This window comes from Eurosta solidaginis, chromosome 1 (assembly GCF_040869045.1).
Source record: "Eurosta solidaginis isolate ZX-2024a chromosome 1, ASM4086904v1, whole genome shotgun sequence".
NCBI lineage: Eukaryota > Metazoa > Arthropoda > Insecta > Diptera > Tephritidae > Eurosta > Eurosta solidaginis.
The window spans coordinates 198918151-198934046 of NC_090319.1; the positions used below are offsets into that span (position 1 = coordinate 198918151).

The 15896-nt window shown below is 38.8% G+C and overlaps 1 protein-coding gene across 1 annotated transcript; it reads right to left on the reverse strand.

Annotated features, from left to right (window-relative positions):
• Nucleotides 1-392: 392 nt before the first annotated feature.
• Nucleotides 393-1532, reverse strand: LOC137239259 (fork head domain-containing protein FD4-like). The gene has a single exon (XM_067764356.1). It carries the CDS (start codon nt 1530-1532, stop codon nt 393-395), a length of 1140 nt encoding a protein of 379 aa, XP_067620457.1.
• Between the last annotated feature and the right edge of the window lie 14364 nt (nt 1533-15896).

Genomic DNA, 15896 nt, shown 5'->3' on the forward strand with positions numbered 1-15896 from the left:
CATAAACAACTTCACGACCAGTACATTTAAAATATCAGGGGTGGGCAATTCTTCTTCTAGAAAGTGAAAGTTATAAAAAGACTCATACAATTTTGTTCAAATTAATGAAAATTTCTTTTCACTTTATCAGCTTCTTAAATTTTTCATTTTCTACGTGACATCGTGAATTGATGCTCATATGCATTTGTTCGAAAGTTTTACATTTTTGAAATGAAATAAGCATGCTAAGCTTCAAAGAACTGAGGAACATTAATTTGAAAATTGTGAAAATAGCATGCAAAAACATACATATGTATAAACGTATATATAATATACTTGGCCGCAAGTTAGCGTACATTTACACTATGTACATAAGTATGTATATCTAAAAAACATATTTCTTCTTAGTTATGTCATGTAGTTTGAATACTGTAATTCAGTCGCTGTAAATCATTATTTTTTGCTGTTTGGTTCGATGATGGGTGAATATTTGTATAACACAATGGCTGCATACAATCAAGTGGTGATTTCAACAATAAAATAGGACGAATTTGGGCGTCGTATATGGTTTTAGGACTTGTGCTGTAGTTCATATTTATGTTATTTGTTCTCGTTGTATATTGGATATATGGCACATTAGAAGCTGCTGTAACGGTGTGTAGTGCAGGCAATGAATCCCGGTTTTCATCGTCAGTAAGATTACAGTCGATTGGGGGTAGTATTGGAACATGTTTGCTGACGGATTTGTGTTCTTCGATGTGGCCGTCAATAGTTTCAACACACATTTGATCGTCACTTCTTACGGTTTTTGTAGATATTGTATCCAGCTTATCAGGTTTAATGAGACTTTCGATAGTAAACGACCGTTTTGGTCTATACTTGTTTACAACAGTTTCTATATCCAGAATTGGTGATAACGCCTGCATACGAGGTGACCAAGTTGGTAATGGTGTATGAGTACTGGTCGCCATTGGTGTTTGATAATTCTTCAATATAAATGACGAAGGTGGAGATTTAGGAACAGGTTGGCTTGCTCCACCACAATAATCAGTTGAAATTGATAAGGGTACATTTGTTAAATATAATGTTGGATCACTGACAAGCGAAAATTCAGACGACGTCATTTGATCACTATGCATACTTGTCGAGTTTAAGAAAAAACGATTTATATGAGCCCATGTTGCTAATTCTTCCCTTAAGTAGTCCTTATCATGCTTATGTAATTTGAAACGTTTTCGACGTCTTAATAAACTGCCGTTTTCAAACATATCAAAAGCTTGCGGATGAAGAGCCCAATACGCACCTTTACCCGGTCGGTCTGGTCTTCTCGGAACTTTCATGAAACAATCGTTAAAGCTGAGATTATGACGCAGAGAGTTTTGCCAACGTTGCGTATTTTTTCGATAGTAAGGAAAACGATCCATTATAAATTTATAAATATCACTTAGAGGTAACATTTTTTCAGGTGAGTTCCAAATAGCCATAGCCGTTAATGAAATATAAGAATATGGGGGCTTTTGGTCACCATAAGATTCCCGAGAGGGTCTTGGCATAGTTGACTTTATAAAACAAGCACTTATTTACTAACTTTAAAATTTGTATATCAAACACTTCATTTAGACTTGCAATTAATTATTTAGTAAACACTTATAGTGCGACTGGGAGTCATGCATTCAAAATCGTGTAAAATATTTATCTGTTTACATTGTTATTGCGCGGATGTACATATAATACTAACTAAAACAAAATGAGCAGCTGTCCCTACCAAAATCTCAGACACGTTGACGGCAGCCACATTTTCTATTGGAGTCAATATACATACATTTAATTTCACATAATCAAATGTGATTGTATGTATTTACTGTTTACGACTTCATGCAACCAACCAGAAACGCGCACTGCTCGTTACTTGTTTTTCGTCGGTTTCTTATTCTCACCCACCCTCTCTATAAGTAAATCCGAAATATGTATATATACAAAACAAGATAGCACTACTGCTCCGAATTGTTTAGCTAGCATTCTGAAGCAGACAACTAGATTATTAAATTTTACCCAGTACATCAATGGAGCCAGAAAAACGTCTTTTTTTGTGCTAAAACCAAGAAGAAAAGTTGCTAAAAGAGCATAATTTGTTTAAACTATTTCAAATCTTCTGAAAAATAGGGCTACAATTTTAAAGGCTTACGGCCTTTTTCTTATGTGAACTTTAAATTTTATCTGGCCTATAAACACGAATTTCGTTCACAAAAATGCTTTCATCGGACAGATGGGTAAACCCTTGAAGTTTACTTGAGAAAACTTCCCTTAATGTGATATTTTACAGGGTTCAGAAAAACTCATTCATAAAATCAGTAGTTTACATTTTTTTACCGAGTTCAACAAAACTCATATTAAATTAATTTATATTTCATCAATTGATAGTTGAATATAATGAAAGTCTTTTCTTTGTAATGACCTATAATAAACGAGATAGATATAGGTATACTTCTGTATTTAAAAGCTATAGCATCCAAAAAGATTTTGATAAAAGTCATGTCCGTTCGCCCGTTCGTTAACAATATAACTTATGTGAAAATTTAGATAATTTTACAAAATTTGGTGTACTGGCTTATCTGGACCCAGAAAGGAACCCTATTAAAAATGGACGAAATTTATAATTTCGAAAAAAGGAAAAAATGCGGTAATTTACTACAAAAGGCCGATAAAGTAATAATCAAAATCCAATGAAGACATCATATTGAAAATAAACTTTATTATACACCTTGTAAAAATAATAGCAATCGATTGACGACCACGCCAACTTTGAAAAAAAAAAAGAATCGATATTGAAATTTCCAAAAATTACAAAAAAAATTGATAATTCATTACCAAATATAGATAAAGTAAATATATGTATGTTAACTTTACGACGAGCAAGTAAGATAATCTAAGTTCGGGTGGAACCGAACATTATACACCCACCTGTGGATTTTCATTGACTGTTAGTGGTTTTGTGTTGTCAATAGATTTTAAAGGCTGTGATATAATGCGTAGGTTGAATTCGCTGGTCAATAAAAACAGAAGCTAAAATATGACAAATGCCTCTGTTTACTGAAAGAGTAGGTACATCATAGGGAGAAATATTATCTGGCAGGAGAACGGCTCAACCCTCTATCTATAGTTTATATACTTATATTGAAACCGGTAAGTCAGCCGAAGCAGGAATATGAGGAATATGTAATGGGAGGTATAGGGAGTTGGAATGGGAGTGGGAGTGAGTGCGGGACAGCGAATCGGAGCGGGATTGGAAATGTAGAAGAAATATCTTAAAGGCGACATCTATAAGCTAAAATATTAAAAAATTGAGGATTTTCAAATATTCTTTTAGGTATAAATGAACATTTAGTCCGATTGAATAAAGGAAAAAAACAATTATTGAAATCGGTTGAACCGTTTTTGAGCATTAGCTAAAATATTTTTCAATTGAGTTTTAAAAAAAAAATTTCGTAAATGATCCCTGAATTAGATCGACAATAACAGATAAAAATTATTAAAATCGGTATAGCTGTTTTTCAGCTTAGAACGTTAATTTTTATATGACCTGGAATCATGAAAGGGATCTATTGTGCGAAAACAAGTTTTCGAGAAAAACGCGTTTAAAGTTTTTGTTTAGCTTGACTCTGTGTAGCGGCCGGCCCTTGCGAACGAATTTTGTAATTAATATTTAAGTAACTTCCCGATAAGCTACAAGCTTGAAACTTGGAATATAGTTCGAAGCCCGATGACAATGCAACAATAAGAAAAAATCTCCGAAAGATGGCGCATAAATCGAAATATTTCAAAAAATCGTATTTGTGGTCCGATTTGGCTTTAAATGCGATTTGTGAAAAAGTAAGAAAGATAGAAACTGCGGTTTGTTCCATTGGAAAGACCGTTAAATTTCCTATAAGAATCACTCAAAAAGTGAACAACGGTATTTTAGCACAATAGATCCCTATCATTATTCCTGGTCACATATATAGATTACAAAAGTCTTGTAAAACTCTGAAAGGTTGGTATAGGAAATATTTAAATTTACGTTGCATATACAAAAGGGTTGTATACAAGAAATTCATAAGGGCGACATATGACATCTGATAAATTGAGGAATTTCAAAAATTCTTTTTGCTAGAATGAACACTTAGTCCGGTTGAATAAAGGAAAGAAACAATTTTTGAAATCGGTCAAACCGTTTTTGAGCATTAGCTATAATATTTTAAATTGAGGTTTTTTAAAAAATTTGTTTGCCGCAAATGATCCCTGGATCAAATCGAAAATAACAGAGAAAAATTATAAAATTTGGTAGGTATAGCAATTTTTCAGCTTTGAACATACTAACGCACACAAATTAATTTTTATATATATAGACTAGCGTACCCTCGCCCGCTTCGTTAGGCGATAAATTCAATGATTTGCTGAAAGAGAATAAAATTAATACTAAACAAAGCAAACTCTTTGATACAATTTCATTCGAACTTTATTGTAATATTTTTTGGTAGACAACGTTTTTGGTTTTTCGATCTTTCGCGTAAATGCATAATGACGATGGTTTGCCTACTCGTGAGCAAGCTACATAAAATTGTCCTTGAGAAAAAATTGGGTATTCTAAATTAATACCGCACATTTGTAGAGACTGTCCTTGCGCCTTATTAATTGTCATAGCGAAGGCAAGGCGAATAAAGAACTGCAAACGTTTGAAATCGAATGGTAAATCCCTCGGAATCAGTGAAATTCTGGGTATAAAAACGTGTTCTCCTTTGTACTTCCCTTTCAAAATAGTTGCTTCGATAACGTTACCCATTACCTTCTTCACAGCGAGTCTGGCACCGTTGCAAAGTCGTGGCACATTAATGTTGCGCAGCATAATAATCGGTGCTCCAATTTTTAAACGTAAATTATGAGGTGATAGGCCTGGCAAATCGAGTTAGTTTAAGAATTCAGTTGCATAATTTACGGCATCATCTTGATCAGTAATGGTGTCCATTGACTTATATGCATCTATGGGACCAGGTATTTGATCCAGAATAGTTGCTTTTATCTCATTGACGTCCTTATTTTTTCCAGCTAAAATTGCTCTTTCACTGAGCCAATCATAGTTTTTGTAATGTTGAACTATGTTTGGAAATACACTCTATATGAATGCCTCTTTAGACTGTGCGAAAATGCAGAAATTGTTAGGCAATGTAATCATTCCTGTTGGATCGACAGACATTTGGCCATTTCCGATTTTCAGTTATTGCTGTGAAAATTCAGCTGCTGACGGATCGTTTTGTAGTTGAACACGTACGTTTGTAGTAAGTGTAAGCGTGTTTACATATCTCCATAAATACGATGATTTAAACATGCATTGATTTCATCTGCAGCCGTGGATTTTGGGATCACAGTGAAATCTCCAGCCAATAAAATAATGGCACCTCCAAATACTGTTTGGCTTCCTCGTAGACCTTTAAACGTTTTATCAAGTGCTTCCAATGATTTCTTGTGTGCCATAGCACACTCGTCCCATACGATGAGCTTACATACTTTAAGAACTTTTGCCATTCCAGATGTTTTCGAAATATTATGTGTTGGTGTTTCATTTACCTGCATACTCAGAGGCAATTTTAATGCAGAATGTGCTGTGAGACCGCCTTCTAGTAATGTAGCCGCAATTCCGGAAGAAGCGGGTGCCAATGCAACGTTATTATCTGATCGAATTGTTGCTAATATCAATGAAATCAAATAGGTCTTGCCTGTTCCCCCAGGAGCATCCAAGAAAAACAATTCACCAGTTCCATGGCTAACATTATTCATGATTGTATCATAACATGGTGCTGTTGGAGTACTCATTAACAGCTTCCATTTGATACCCATAATGTAAAAACACATCCTAAGGTTATTATAATCCACGTTTTGGAAAATATCTCGAGTCCCTAGTCACACAGATGTATGAAAATTAACCTCTGCTAAAGAACTCATCAACAGCTTTCATTTGATATCCATATTGTATAAACACATTCTTGGTGTAGCCGGGTCCACACTTTAGCCTATATCTCGAGACCCTAGTCACACAGATGTATGAAAATTAACCTCTGCTAAAGAACTCATCAACAGCTTTCATTTGATATCCATATTGTATAAATACATTCTTGGTGTAGCCGGGTCCACACTTTAGCCTATATCTCGAGACCCTAGTCACCTAGGGGTACGAAAAGTACCCCATATTAAAGTACTTATCAGAAGCTTCCATTTGATACCCATATTATATAAACACATCGTAGGGTTATCCGGGTCCACGTTTTAACCTATATCTCAAGACCCTAGAAATGAAAAAAAAAATTTTTTTGCTAAAAACATTCCTCTATTTGATCCCTATAATATGAAAAAAGAACGAATAAAATTGGCCTCGTAAAGGCGCCAAAACATTGACAGGAACGAACATCATTTCATTTTTATATATATAGATTTTCTAAAAAAAAAAAAAAAATCATAACTCAAGAATGGCTTTGAAATCCCAAATCGTCAAAATCAACTAACCATCATCTCTCCTTCCTGTATCTTGCCTAAAAATTTCATGGCAATCTTTCTATCCGTTCTCGAGTTATGGAGTGACAATCAAAATGTACACTTCTTTTTATATATATAGACTAGCAGACCCGGCAGACGTTGTTCTGCCCTAAATTTGTATATCTGCATACATTTTAATAAGCTTTTTCCGTCTAACTATCCCTCGCCCCTCTACACTTTTTCCTAATCTTTGTATTCACTCCTCCCTCCGTATTTTTCGCTTCATCTATCTCCATCTTCGTCTTATTCTATCTCTTTCTCAGTCTCCTTCTGTTTCTCTCTTTTCTCTTCTCTCAAGTTTTTCTCATTCTTCTTCATATCTTATTGCCAGTCCCAGAGGGTGGTATGTATTTTATTCCAGTCCCATTCCGAGTCTCAGTCCCAGGCCCACTCCGAGTCTCAGTCTCAGTCCCAGTCCTAATCCCAGTCCCAGCCCGTCTCTGGTCTACTTCCCGGAAAAAAGCATCGTAAATACTAATATAGGCAAATTTATATACCAAATTCAGGCAAATCGAATAGGATGTATGTAAATAAGTATATAGGTATTATTAATTCATGTCTTTATTTCGGCTTCGCATGCATATTTATCAGTTTTGCCAGGTTGAAGCGACTAAATCGAATATCACAATGAAAATTACTTAAAAACTCTCAGCAACAGCTTTCATTTGATATCCAAAATACACACACATTCTAGGGGTGCCCGGGTCCACGTTTTGGCCTATATCTCGAGACCCTAGTCACCAATAGGTATGAAAACTACCCTGCACTAAAGCACTCATCAACAGATTTCATTTGATATCCATATTGTACAAACACATTCTAGGGGCGCCCGGGTCCACTTTTTGTCCTATTTATCGAGACCCTAGTCACCAATATGTATCCTGGTCCACTTCCCGGAAGAAAAATTATCCGAAATTTTATTCTAGATATAACGCTACTAAACATACCAAATTTCAGGCAAATCGAGCCATATATAAGACAGTTTAGAATAAATCGGTCCCTGGTCCACTTTCCGAAAAAAAAAATTTTCACAAACACTCTCCGGGTTCCTATTAAGTTATCCTAAAAATTTCATGGCAATCTTTCTATCCGTTCTCGAGTTATGGAGTGACAATCAAATGTACACTTCTTTTTATATTTTATATATAGATTACAAAAGTCTTATAAAATTTATATTTAAATTTATGTTGCATAAACGAAGGGGTTGTAAGAAGAAATTAATAAGGACGACATCTGACAAAATTATTTCCACTTCCCAAGACAGCCGGTTCTATGTTCCGGAGCGACGTAGGATTTTTCCCGACCAACGGATGTCATTTCAGTGTAACCCCATTTAATTTGTTGCGTCCCTCCCACAATTTGTCATCCTCCCAGCAGCTCCTTGCAGCGGGACTGCGCCATACTCTCCTGCTCCGGTAAGGTATCGAACCCAATCCGTGTCCTTCTCCTGACCGCGATCCTGAGAAATGGGTTCGCTGCGTTAGCCGGAAAAGAATCTTTTTAGGACGGTTATACTCTTGTCAGTGTGTCACGTGCAGGGGATGGTTGCATCGGACAGGTTGCTCTGGGCTAGATCCTAAAACTGGACGTTCACTTAACTTTTATAATTTTTTTGTGGCTCCTTGCTGTTCACGCCCAAGGACGTCTATGCTTCAGGGCCCCCGCCCCCACTACCTTCCAGCAACCCTGCTTCCCAGCAAGCCACAACAAGTACGGCAGCAATCGTCTAGGCAGGGACACAGACTCTTAGTCCCTACCACCTTTTGCACCGCTTGCCAGCACAGAATATATCTGTTTGCGTCATCCGCCCAATGCAGCTCCTGCCTTGGACGTTGCCACTTTCCTAAATGTTCTGGTCTCCGCGACGGCAACCCTCCCACGAGCTTCATTGCGCCATGTTGCCACGGCGCAAACCCAACTACACCGGGTACCCCAATGCTTACCCAGGGACGTAAAGTCGCAGAGCCACAACAGCAATTGCGTCCTGGCCTCCCACTACTCAGGCGTAGTCACCCGTCACTTACCCCTAGAATGACGACGTCTCCCCCGCTGCACTTCAGAATTCTGCAGTTAAACTGTAACGGATTAACTGGGAATATCACGGAGATAGTCGATTTCACGAAGCGGCATAATATCAGCATTGCTCCGATTCAAGAGACTAAACTCCCAGCAAGATCAGCTCTGCAGACCTGTTCTGGGTATAATGTCCACAAAAAATATCGCGAGAGCTGAAATGGAGGCGGTCTCGCGTTTATCATACACCACTCAGTGCGTTATAATATATTCGATCCCGATATCGGCCGCAGGCACAGTGTCTTAGAACGTCACGGCTTATATTATACCGGTTAGACGATGTAAACCTAGAAATCGTCAACATCTATGTACATTCCTCCTGCCACCTGCTGCCCCATTGGATACCGTCCTAATATCAGAGCACTACTCACTGGCGATAATAGCATTTTCTTAGGCGATTTCAATGCCCATCACGATGTATGACATTCAAACCTGCAGGCGGACATCAGGGGTTAGATGTTGGTGGATCAAATAGAAGAAACGACGTTCTGCACAATAAACGGAGACGCCCCCACTCGTATGGAAGGAAGCTGTCACAGTTCGCCAGATATATCAATTGTGAGCGCAGGACTCGCAAACTACGTTAACGCAGCCGATGGTAACATTAACATCCGACCACCTGCCTATAGATATTTCGCTCGAGCGTACCGCCGACTCCATCGTCACCGAAAAACTCACTTTCACAAACTTTAAAAAAGGAAATTGGGATGTGTACAAATCCTTTACAGACAGCCGCTTTGCTGCCCTCCCTAACACGACTGATGCTCGCCAAGGGGAGCGTGCTTTCCGCAAGGTCATTGAATCCGCCTCTGCTTGCTTTATTCCCGCCGGAGGCCGCAAGTTTTGTGAGAGAACGTGACCTTATAAGACAGCTCGATCCCGGCGACCCACAAATAAAGGATATAAACCAACGCATCAGATTGTGAATGAACACAAGCAGGCGAAATGGGAGGGGCATATAAGTGGTTGTAACCTCTCTGCCGGTGTGGGTAAGCTTTGGTCCACCGTAAAGTCCCTATCGAATCCGTCTAAGCACAATGACAAAATTTCCATCGCCTTTGGCGATAAAGTGCTGTTGGATGCGAAAAAATGCGTCAGCGCTTTTGGCCGACAATATGTTATGCATCCTAAGGTTGACAAAGTTAGACGGAGGGCCAATAGACATGCACATAAACACAAATTCAGCGCGTCACCAATCACCATCACCGCTAAAGAGGTTGAGGACGCCATTGGTCGTGCTAAACCATCCAAAGCAGTGGGCCCAGGCGGCATAGCCACGCCGATGCTTAAGAGCCTACGAAAAGGGGGTTTCAAATATTTAGCACATGTCTTCAACCTGCCCCTTTCCACCTTTGTCATTCCCGAAAAATTGAAAATGGCCAAAGTGGTCCCGCTACTAAAGCCTGGGAAACCAGTTAACATAGGAGATTCATATCGCCTAATATCTCTCCTATCGCCAGTAGCTAAGACACTTGAAGCCATTTTGCTCCCCTAAATCAAAGCAAATTTGCAACTAGCCTGTCATCAGTATGGCTTTAGATAACTTCGTAAATTGCGGTTTAAATCAAAATACCCACCATAGAACAGTACTAGTTGCGCTAGACATATCTAAAGCTTTTGATACGGTCAACCATGGCACGGCACTGCAAGACCTGGAAGGGTCTACCCTTCCACCAAGTCTTAAAAGGTGGACCGCAAATTATCTGGGTGGTCGGCAGGCATCGGCGCAATTTAGAAAGGTGTGCCACAGGGTGGTGTCCTATGCCCACTTTTGTTTAACTTCTACATATCAACGCTACCTTCGTCACCAGAAGGAGTTACTATCGTTTCCTACGCCGATGACTGCACAATAATGGCCACAGGCCCAGGCCCAGAGGTCGATGAGATTTGCAACAAAATAAACGGCTACCTCCCTGATCTCTCCAGTTTTTTCACCTCGCGAAACCTGACATTATCATCGACTAAATCATAGGCGACCTTATTCAAAACATGTAAGTCATCGGCGACTTTATTTACAACATGGACGCGTCAACTGTCGGTCATATTGGACATTCACGTTGATGGAATTACGCTACCGACAGTCTTACCACCCAAAATTTTGGGTGTGACGTTCGATCAGGAACTACATTTTTGAGAGCATTCCACAGCAAACGTTCCTAACATACAGAGCCTTAATAAAATCCTGAAATATCTTGCCAAACCTGAAGGTTACTCACTGGAAGAAAATACAGACCGGCTCGTCACTCTAGCTCAACTTCGATCTGGGTGCCGTAGCAGGTTAAACTCTTTCCTACCCAGAATCAATCCCGTTATACAAAATGTCCACCCAGCGGGTAAGGGGGCTTAGAATATACCCGCGGTAATTGATTCAAGGGGTTGTGTAGCGCAACGCTCTCAAGGGGTTGCCAGCGCAATATATAGCTTCTCCAACCCAATTATCAACCTCACTTCCCCGTGGCGAATCCTGTTTCATTAACAGTCGAGGTTCTCGCGACCCCGAACTCTTGCTGGATCTAGGGGGTGGGAGGGCGTTATGGCCCAGTGCTTCGTGCCTTCCAATAGGTTCGACCGATCACAAATTCTCATAAATATTCTCTAACGGGAGTCCGAGGAAACTTGTTGTTCCAACAGGGGTGGACCATAATGAGAGGAGTGTTAGAGGCGTTGGTTCAACAATACAGTTAAAGAGATGGTTGGTGTCATGTGGGGACACGTTACAAGCAGGACATATGTTTTGTATGTCGGGGTTGACTCTGGATATGTAAGAGTTTAACCTATTACAGTTTGCAGATCGAAGTTGAGCTGGAGTGACACGGGTTCCCCTAAGGAGTGTGCGTTCCTCTTCTGCAAGTTTTGGGTAATGTTCTTTGAGTACAGAATTCACCGGACAATTTCTGGCATAGAGGTCCGACGCCTATTTCTGGATTTCACTGAGGACCTGCTTGTGTTTTTTGGCTTCATACAGCTGTGTTCTCAGGTGCCGTATTTCCTCAAAATGCTTACGGAGGTGACTCCTTAAGACCCTGGGCGGTGTTTGCTCATCAATCAGATGTCTTTTGGGATGCCCAGGTTTCTAGGTATTTAACAGGAACTGTTTGGTTAACATTTCGTTTCTTTCTAATGGAGAGTACTCGCCTCATAATGTAGATGGTGTTCTGGGGACATAAGAAGACAACCCGTGGCGGTTCTGAGGGCAGTATTTTGGCAGGCCTGTAGCTTCTTCCAGTGAGTGGTCTTTAGGCTTGGCGACCATATCGGGGACGCGTAGCATGCAATCGGCTAGCCAATTGCTTTGTAAGTGGCAATGAGTACTGACAGCAAGATATTTGAGGATTTTATTGCGGCTCTGGATTTTCGGTACAATTTTAACTAATTTAAGGAAAGTGCAGAAATTAGCTCGTTATCGGACATTCCACATAATAGTTGGAACTTGGCTGTTATTATTGAGATACGACCTTCAACCTGACTAACTTTTGAGATTTCGTGAAGCTTTTTGGTTGAGAAGAACAATGGATGCTTCAACACCATTTTCAAAAGTTTATTTTGACACACTTGTAGTTTTTTAATATGCGTTTTCGCGCAGTTTCCCCATGCAGGACATGCATAGAGTATTATTGCGTGAAATATTACTTTCTGTTTATTAAGGGATATAACATTCTTATAGCGATGTTGACGTTATTAATAATGTTTTTAATATGAACCTCAAAGGTCAAACTACGATCTAAGTATACTCCAAGATATTTAACGTTATCACACCAGGGAATTTCTACTCCATTAATGGATAGTTTGGAAGCTGGCAAAAAGCAAGGACTTATTTTTTTCGTGAAAAAGGTAGCTTGGGTTTTTCCAGTATTTATTTTGATTTTCCATTTGTGGAGCGATTTCTGCAATTCATTTATTATATTTTGGGCAAATATATGTGAGCAGAAAATTGCGGGATCGTCTGCATAGAATAGGTATTCGCAAGTACTTACTTTAGGTATATCAGAACAATAAATTATATAGAGAATTGGAGCAATTTTCGATCCTTGAGGCACTCCGGCTGGAATTTGTTTAAGATCTGAAAAGTCATTGTTTATGGCGACACAAAAATAGCGATCCCAAATGTAACTTTTAATAATTTTAATGAGAAATTGGGGGAAATTGTAGTTCATTAGTTTAAAAATCAGGCCGTCATGCCAAACGGTATCAAACGCCTTTTCAATGTCTACTAGCAGTAAGCCAGTGGATTTCTTAGACTGGAAATTACTTTTAACGTGGTTATGTATTCGTTTGACATGATGAGTTGTGCTATGGAATTTCCTGAAGCCGAACTGTTCGTCGGGAATCACATTATTTTGATTTATAAAATGCCATAATTTGTCCTTCAGCACTTGCTCTAGGATTTTACACAAACTACTAAGCAGGCTAATAGGACGATAGCTGCTGCATTCGTTATTAGGCTTGCCTGGTTTTAGAATTGGTAATACTCGCGCTGATGTCCAAGCACAAGAAAAATACTGATGCTTTAAACAAGAGTTTACTATGAATGTCAAGAAGTTTATGGCAATTTTGGGAAATTTTTTAAGCATTGCATTTGTTAAAAGATCAAGCCCGGCGGCTTTTTTGGTACGAATCATCTGAATTTGCTCCTGTATATACTCCGAAGTAACATAAGCCGACTCCTCGGTTTGACTGGATATTGAGTCGAGCTGTAAAACTGAAAAGCTGACCGTAGCTTCATGTGTTGGCGAGCTTAGATTATCTGAGACCGCGTAGTATTTAAGAAATTCTCTAGCAAATGCTTGTCCACTGTGGAATAAAGTATATCGTTGTTGAATTTAATCGGGGGAATCAGTTTTGTTTTGTTTTTCACAATCTTAGTTATATTCCAGAAGGGGTTCGAACACTTTTCTAATTTGGAAAGCTTTTTATTCCAGTTCCTGTTTTTAAAGATGAAGATTTCATTGCGAATTTTTACATTTAAGGAACTCATTAACCTAAAGTCTCCTATTTGTCGAAACCTTACCCAGTTGCGCCGATGGTAGTTTCTGGTTCTTATCATATTTATAATAAAGGGAGGGAGCCTTAGATAGTTTTATTTGGAATAATTCTAGGAGTGGATAACCTGGCCGATTTTAAGGCATTTGTTGTTAAAAATTCAATGCTTTCGTCTATTTGATTTGTGTTGGTCACCTTGGCAAGTACCATGGGCGTTTTTTGGAGTGAAAGCTTTAAACTAGTTTTATATTTATTCCAATCGGTTCTGTTAAAATCAAGAATTGATTCATCTAATTTACCAGCATTTGCTTTCAGACTAAACTTTATTGGAAAGTGATCAGAACTAAGCTCGTTCAACGTTATCGGTTGACTAATATGCGAAGGGGCGTTTGAAATAATTAAATCGAGAGTTGACAGATTTGCTGAGACGGTTTTCGAGATGTAAGTTGGGGTAGCTGTATGGCTAATGGTAAAAGGTGACCGAGATGCGAAATCTGATAATATATTTCCCCAAGGATTAGCACGTGTGCATCCCCAATCGCTGTATCTACTATTCAGATCGCCACAAATAATAACTTTTCCGTTCGTATTTGTCAATTTACGAAGGTCGCTTTTGTATTTATTTCGAATGATGGGCGTACTTCGACCACCTGGGAAATATACACTAATTATTTTAAGCTTGACGTTATCATTTATATTTATCTCGATTCCAACGTTTTCGATGACATCGGTATTTATTTTCGGCAGTTTATTAAAAAATAAGCTTTTTCTGATTAGAATTGCTACTCCACCACCAACAGTGCCTTCTCGGTCAAGTCTTACACAATGATAAACCGGGTGTGATACTCTAATACGGTTGTTTAACCAAGTCTCTGAGAGCAAACAGATGTCTATATTCTCTCTTGTAAGAAGAGTGAATAATTCTATATATTTACTACGGATACTTCTACAGTTCCAAAATATTATGTTAAGATGTGCTACTGCCACTACTTAGAATACAAATATTTAATAGCTAATTGAGCTATGACACTAAATTGCTGCTTTTTAGAGTTGCATTCTCTTAATCTAGTTAACATTTCCATTGTTAGTTTCGCAAATTCATCTTCAGAAAATAATGAAGAGTTGGGATGACTGGTTGTACCTATTGTACTTAGTGTTGGTGTTATTATTTTTGATAGGGCGTTGTTGTTCCTCTGCCCGCGTCGCTGGCCATACACGAGTAGGAGTTTCGGTAATTATAGAGTTATGCGGGTTTACATTTGCTTTTCTTATTGGCAACGAGGGAAAATGATTTGATTCGTAAGCAAATGATCTCTTTGGCGAGTTCAGATGACGTGGTGTTTTGCTTAGTTTCTCTTTAATTTGTACTAAAGCAGCACGGCTTGGACAAGCAGAATCGGATGCTTTGTGATTCCCGTTGCAATTTGCACAGCGAATTTTATCAGGTGACTGGCACTCGCTTGTTTTGTGTATACCTGCACAATTCATACATTTTGTTGTTATATTACAACCGCGTTCGCCATGTCCATACATTTGACAATTTCTGCACTGTACTAGTCTGGACTTCAGCCTTTTTTGATACTCCCATTTAATAATTGTACGAAACATGGATTTAACATTTTTCCGAAGATCATATAGTCTTACCGAGCCAATTTCGAAACTTACAATATACATGTAGTCTGTAAAGTTGCCATATGTTCTTGTGACGATTTTAACTTCTTTGCATTTTAGCCCAATAGATAAGAGTTCATTTTTAACGCTCTCCGGTGTTTTGTTATCGAGTCCCAACAATACTGCTTTGAACACGCGGTCTTCTTTTTGATCATGTGTATAGAATTGACACTTGTTTTCGGTGAGAATCACCTTTATAGCCTTGAAAGTTTCGATGTCTTCACAAACTATTTTAGTTCCAATGGATGTTAGGAACGTTTGCTGTTGAATGCTCTCAAAAATGTAGATCCTGATCGAACGTCACACACAAAATTTTGGGTGGTAAGACTGTCGGTAGCGTAATTCCATCGACGTGAATGTCCAATATGACCGACAGTTGACGCGTCCATGTTGTAAATAAAGTCGCCGATGACTTACATGTTTTGAATACGGTCGCCTCTGATTTAGTCGATGATAATGTCAGGTTTCGCGAGGTGAAAAACTGGAGAGATCAGGGAGGTAGCCGTTTATTTTGTTGCAAATCTCATCGACCTCTGGGCCTGGGCCTGTGGCCATTATTGTGCAGTCATCGGCGTAGGAAACGATAGTAACTCCTTCTGGTGGCGAAGGTAGCTTCGATATGTAGAAGT

What these genes read in the sequence shown, in the direction of transcription:
- LOC137239259 (XM_067764356.1), bottom strand. Translation starts at nt 1,532, where the DNA reads ATGCCAAGACCCTCTCGGGAATCTTATGGTGACCAAAAGCCCCCATAT.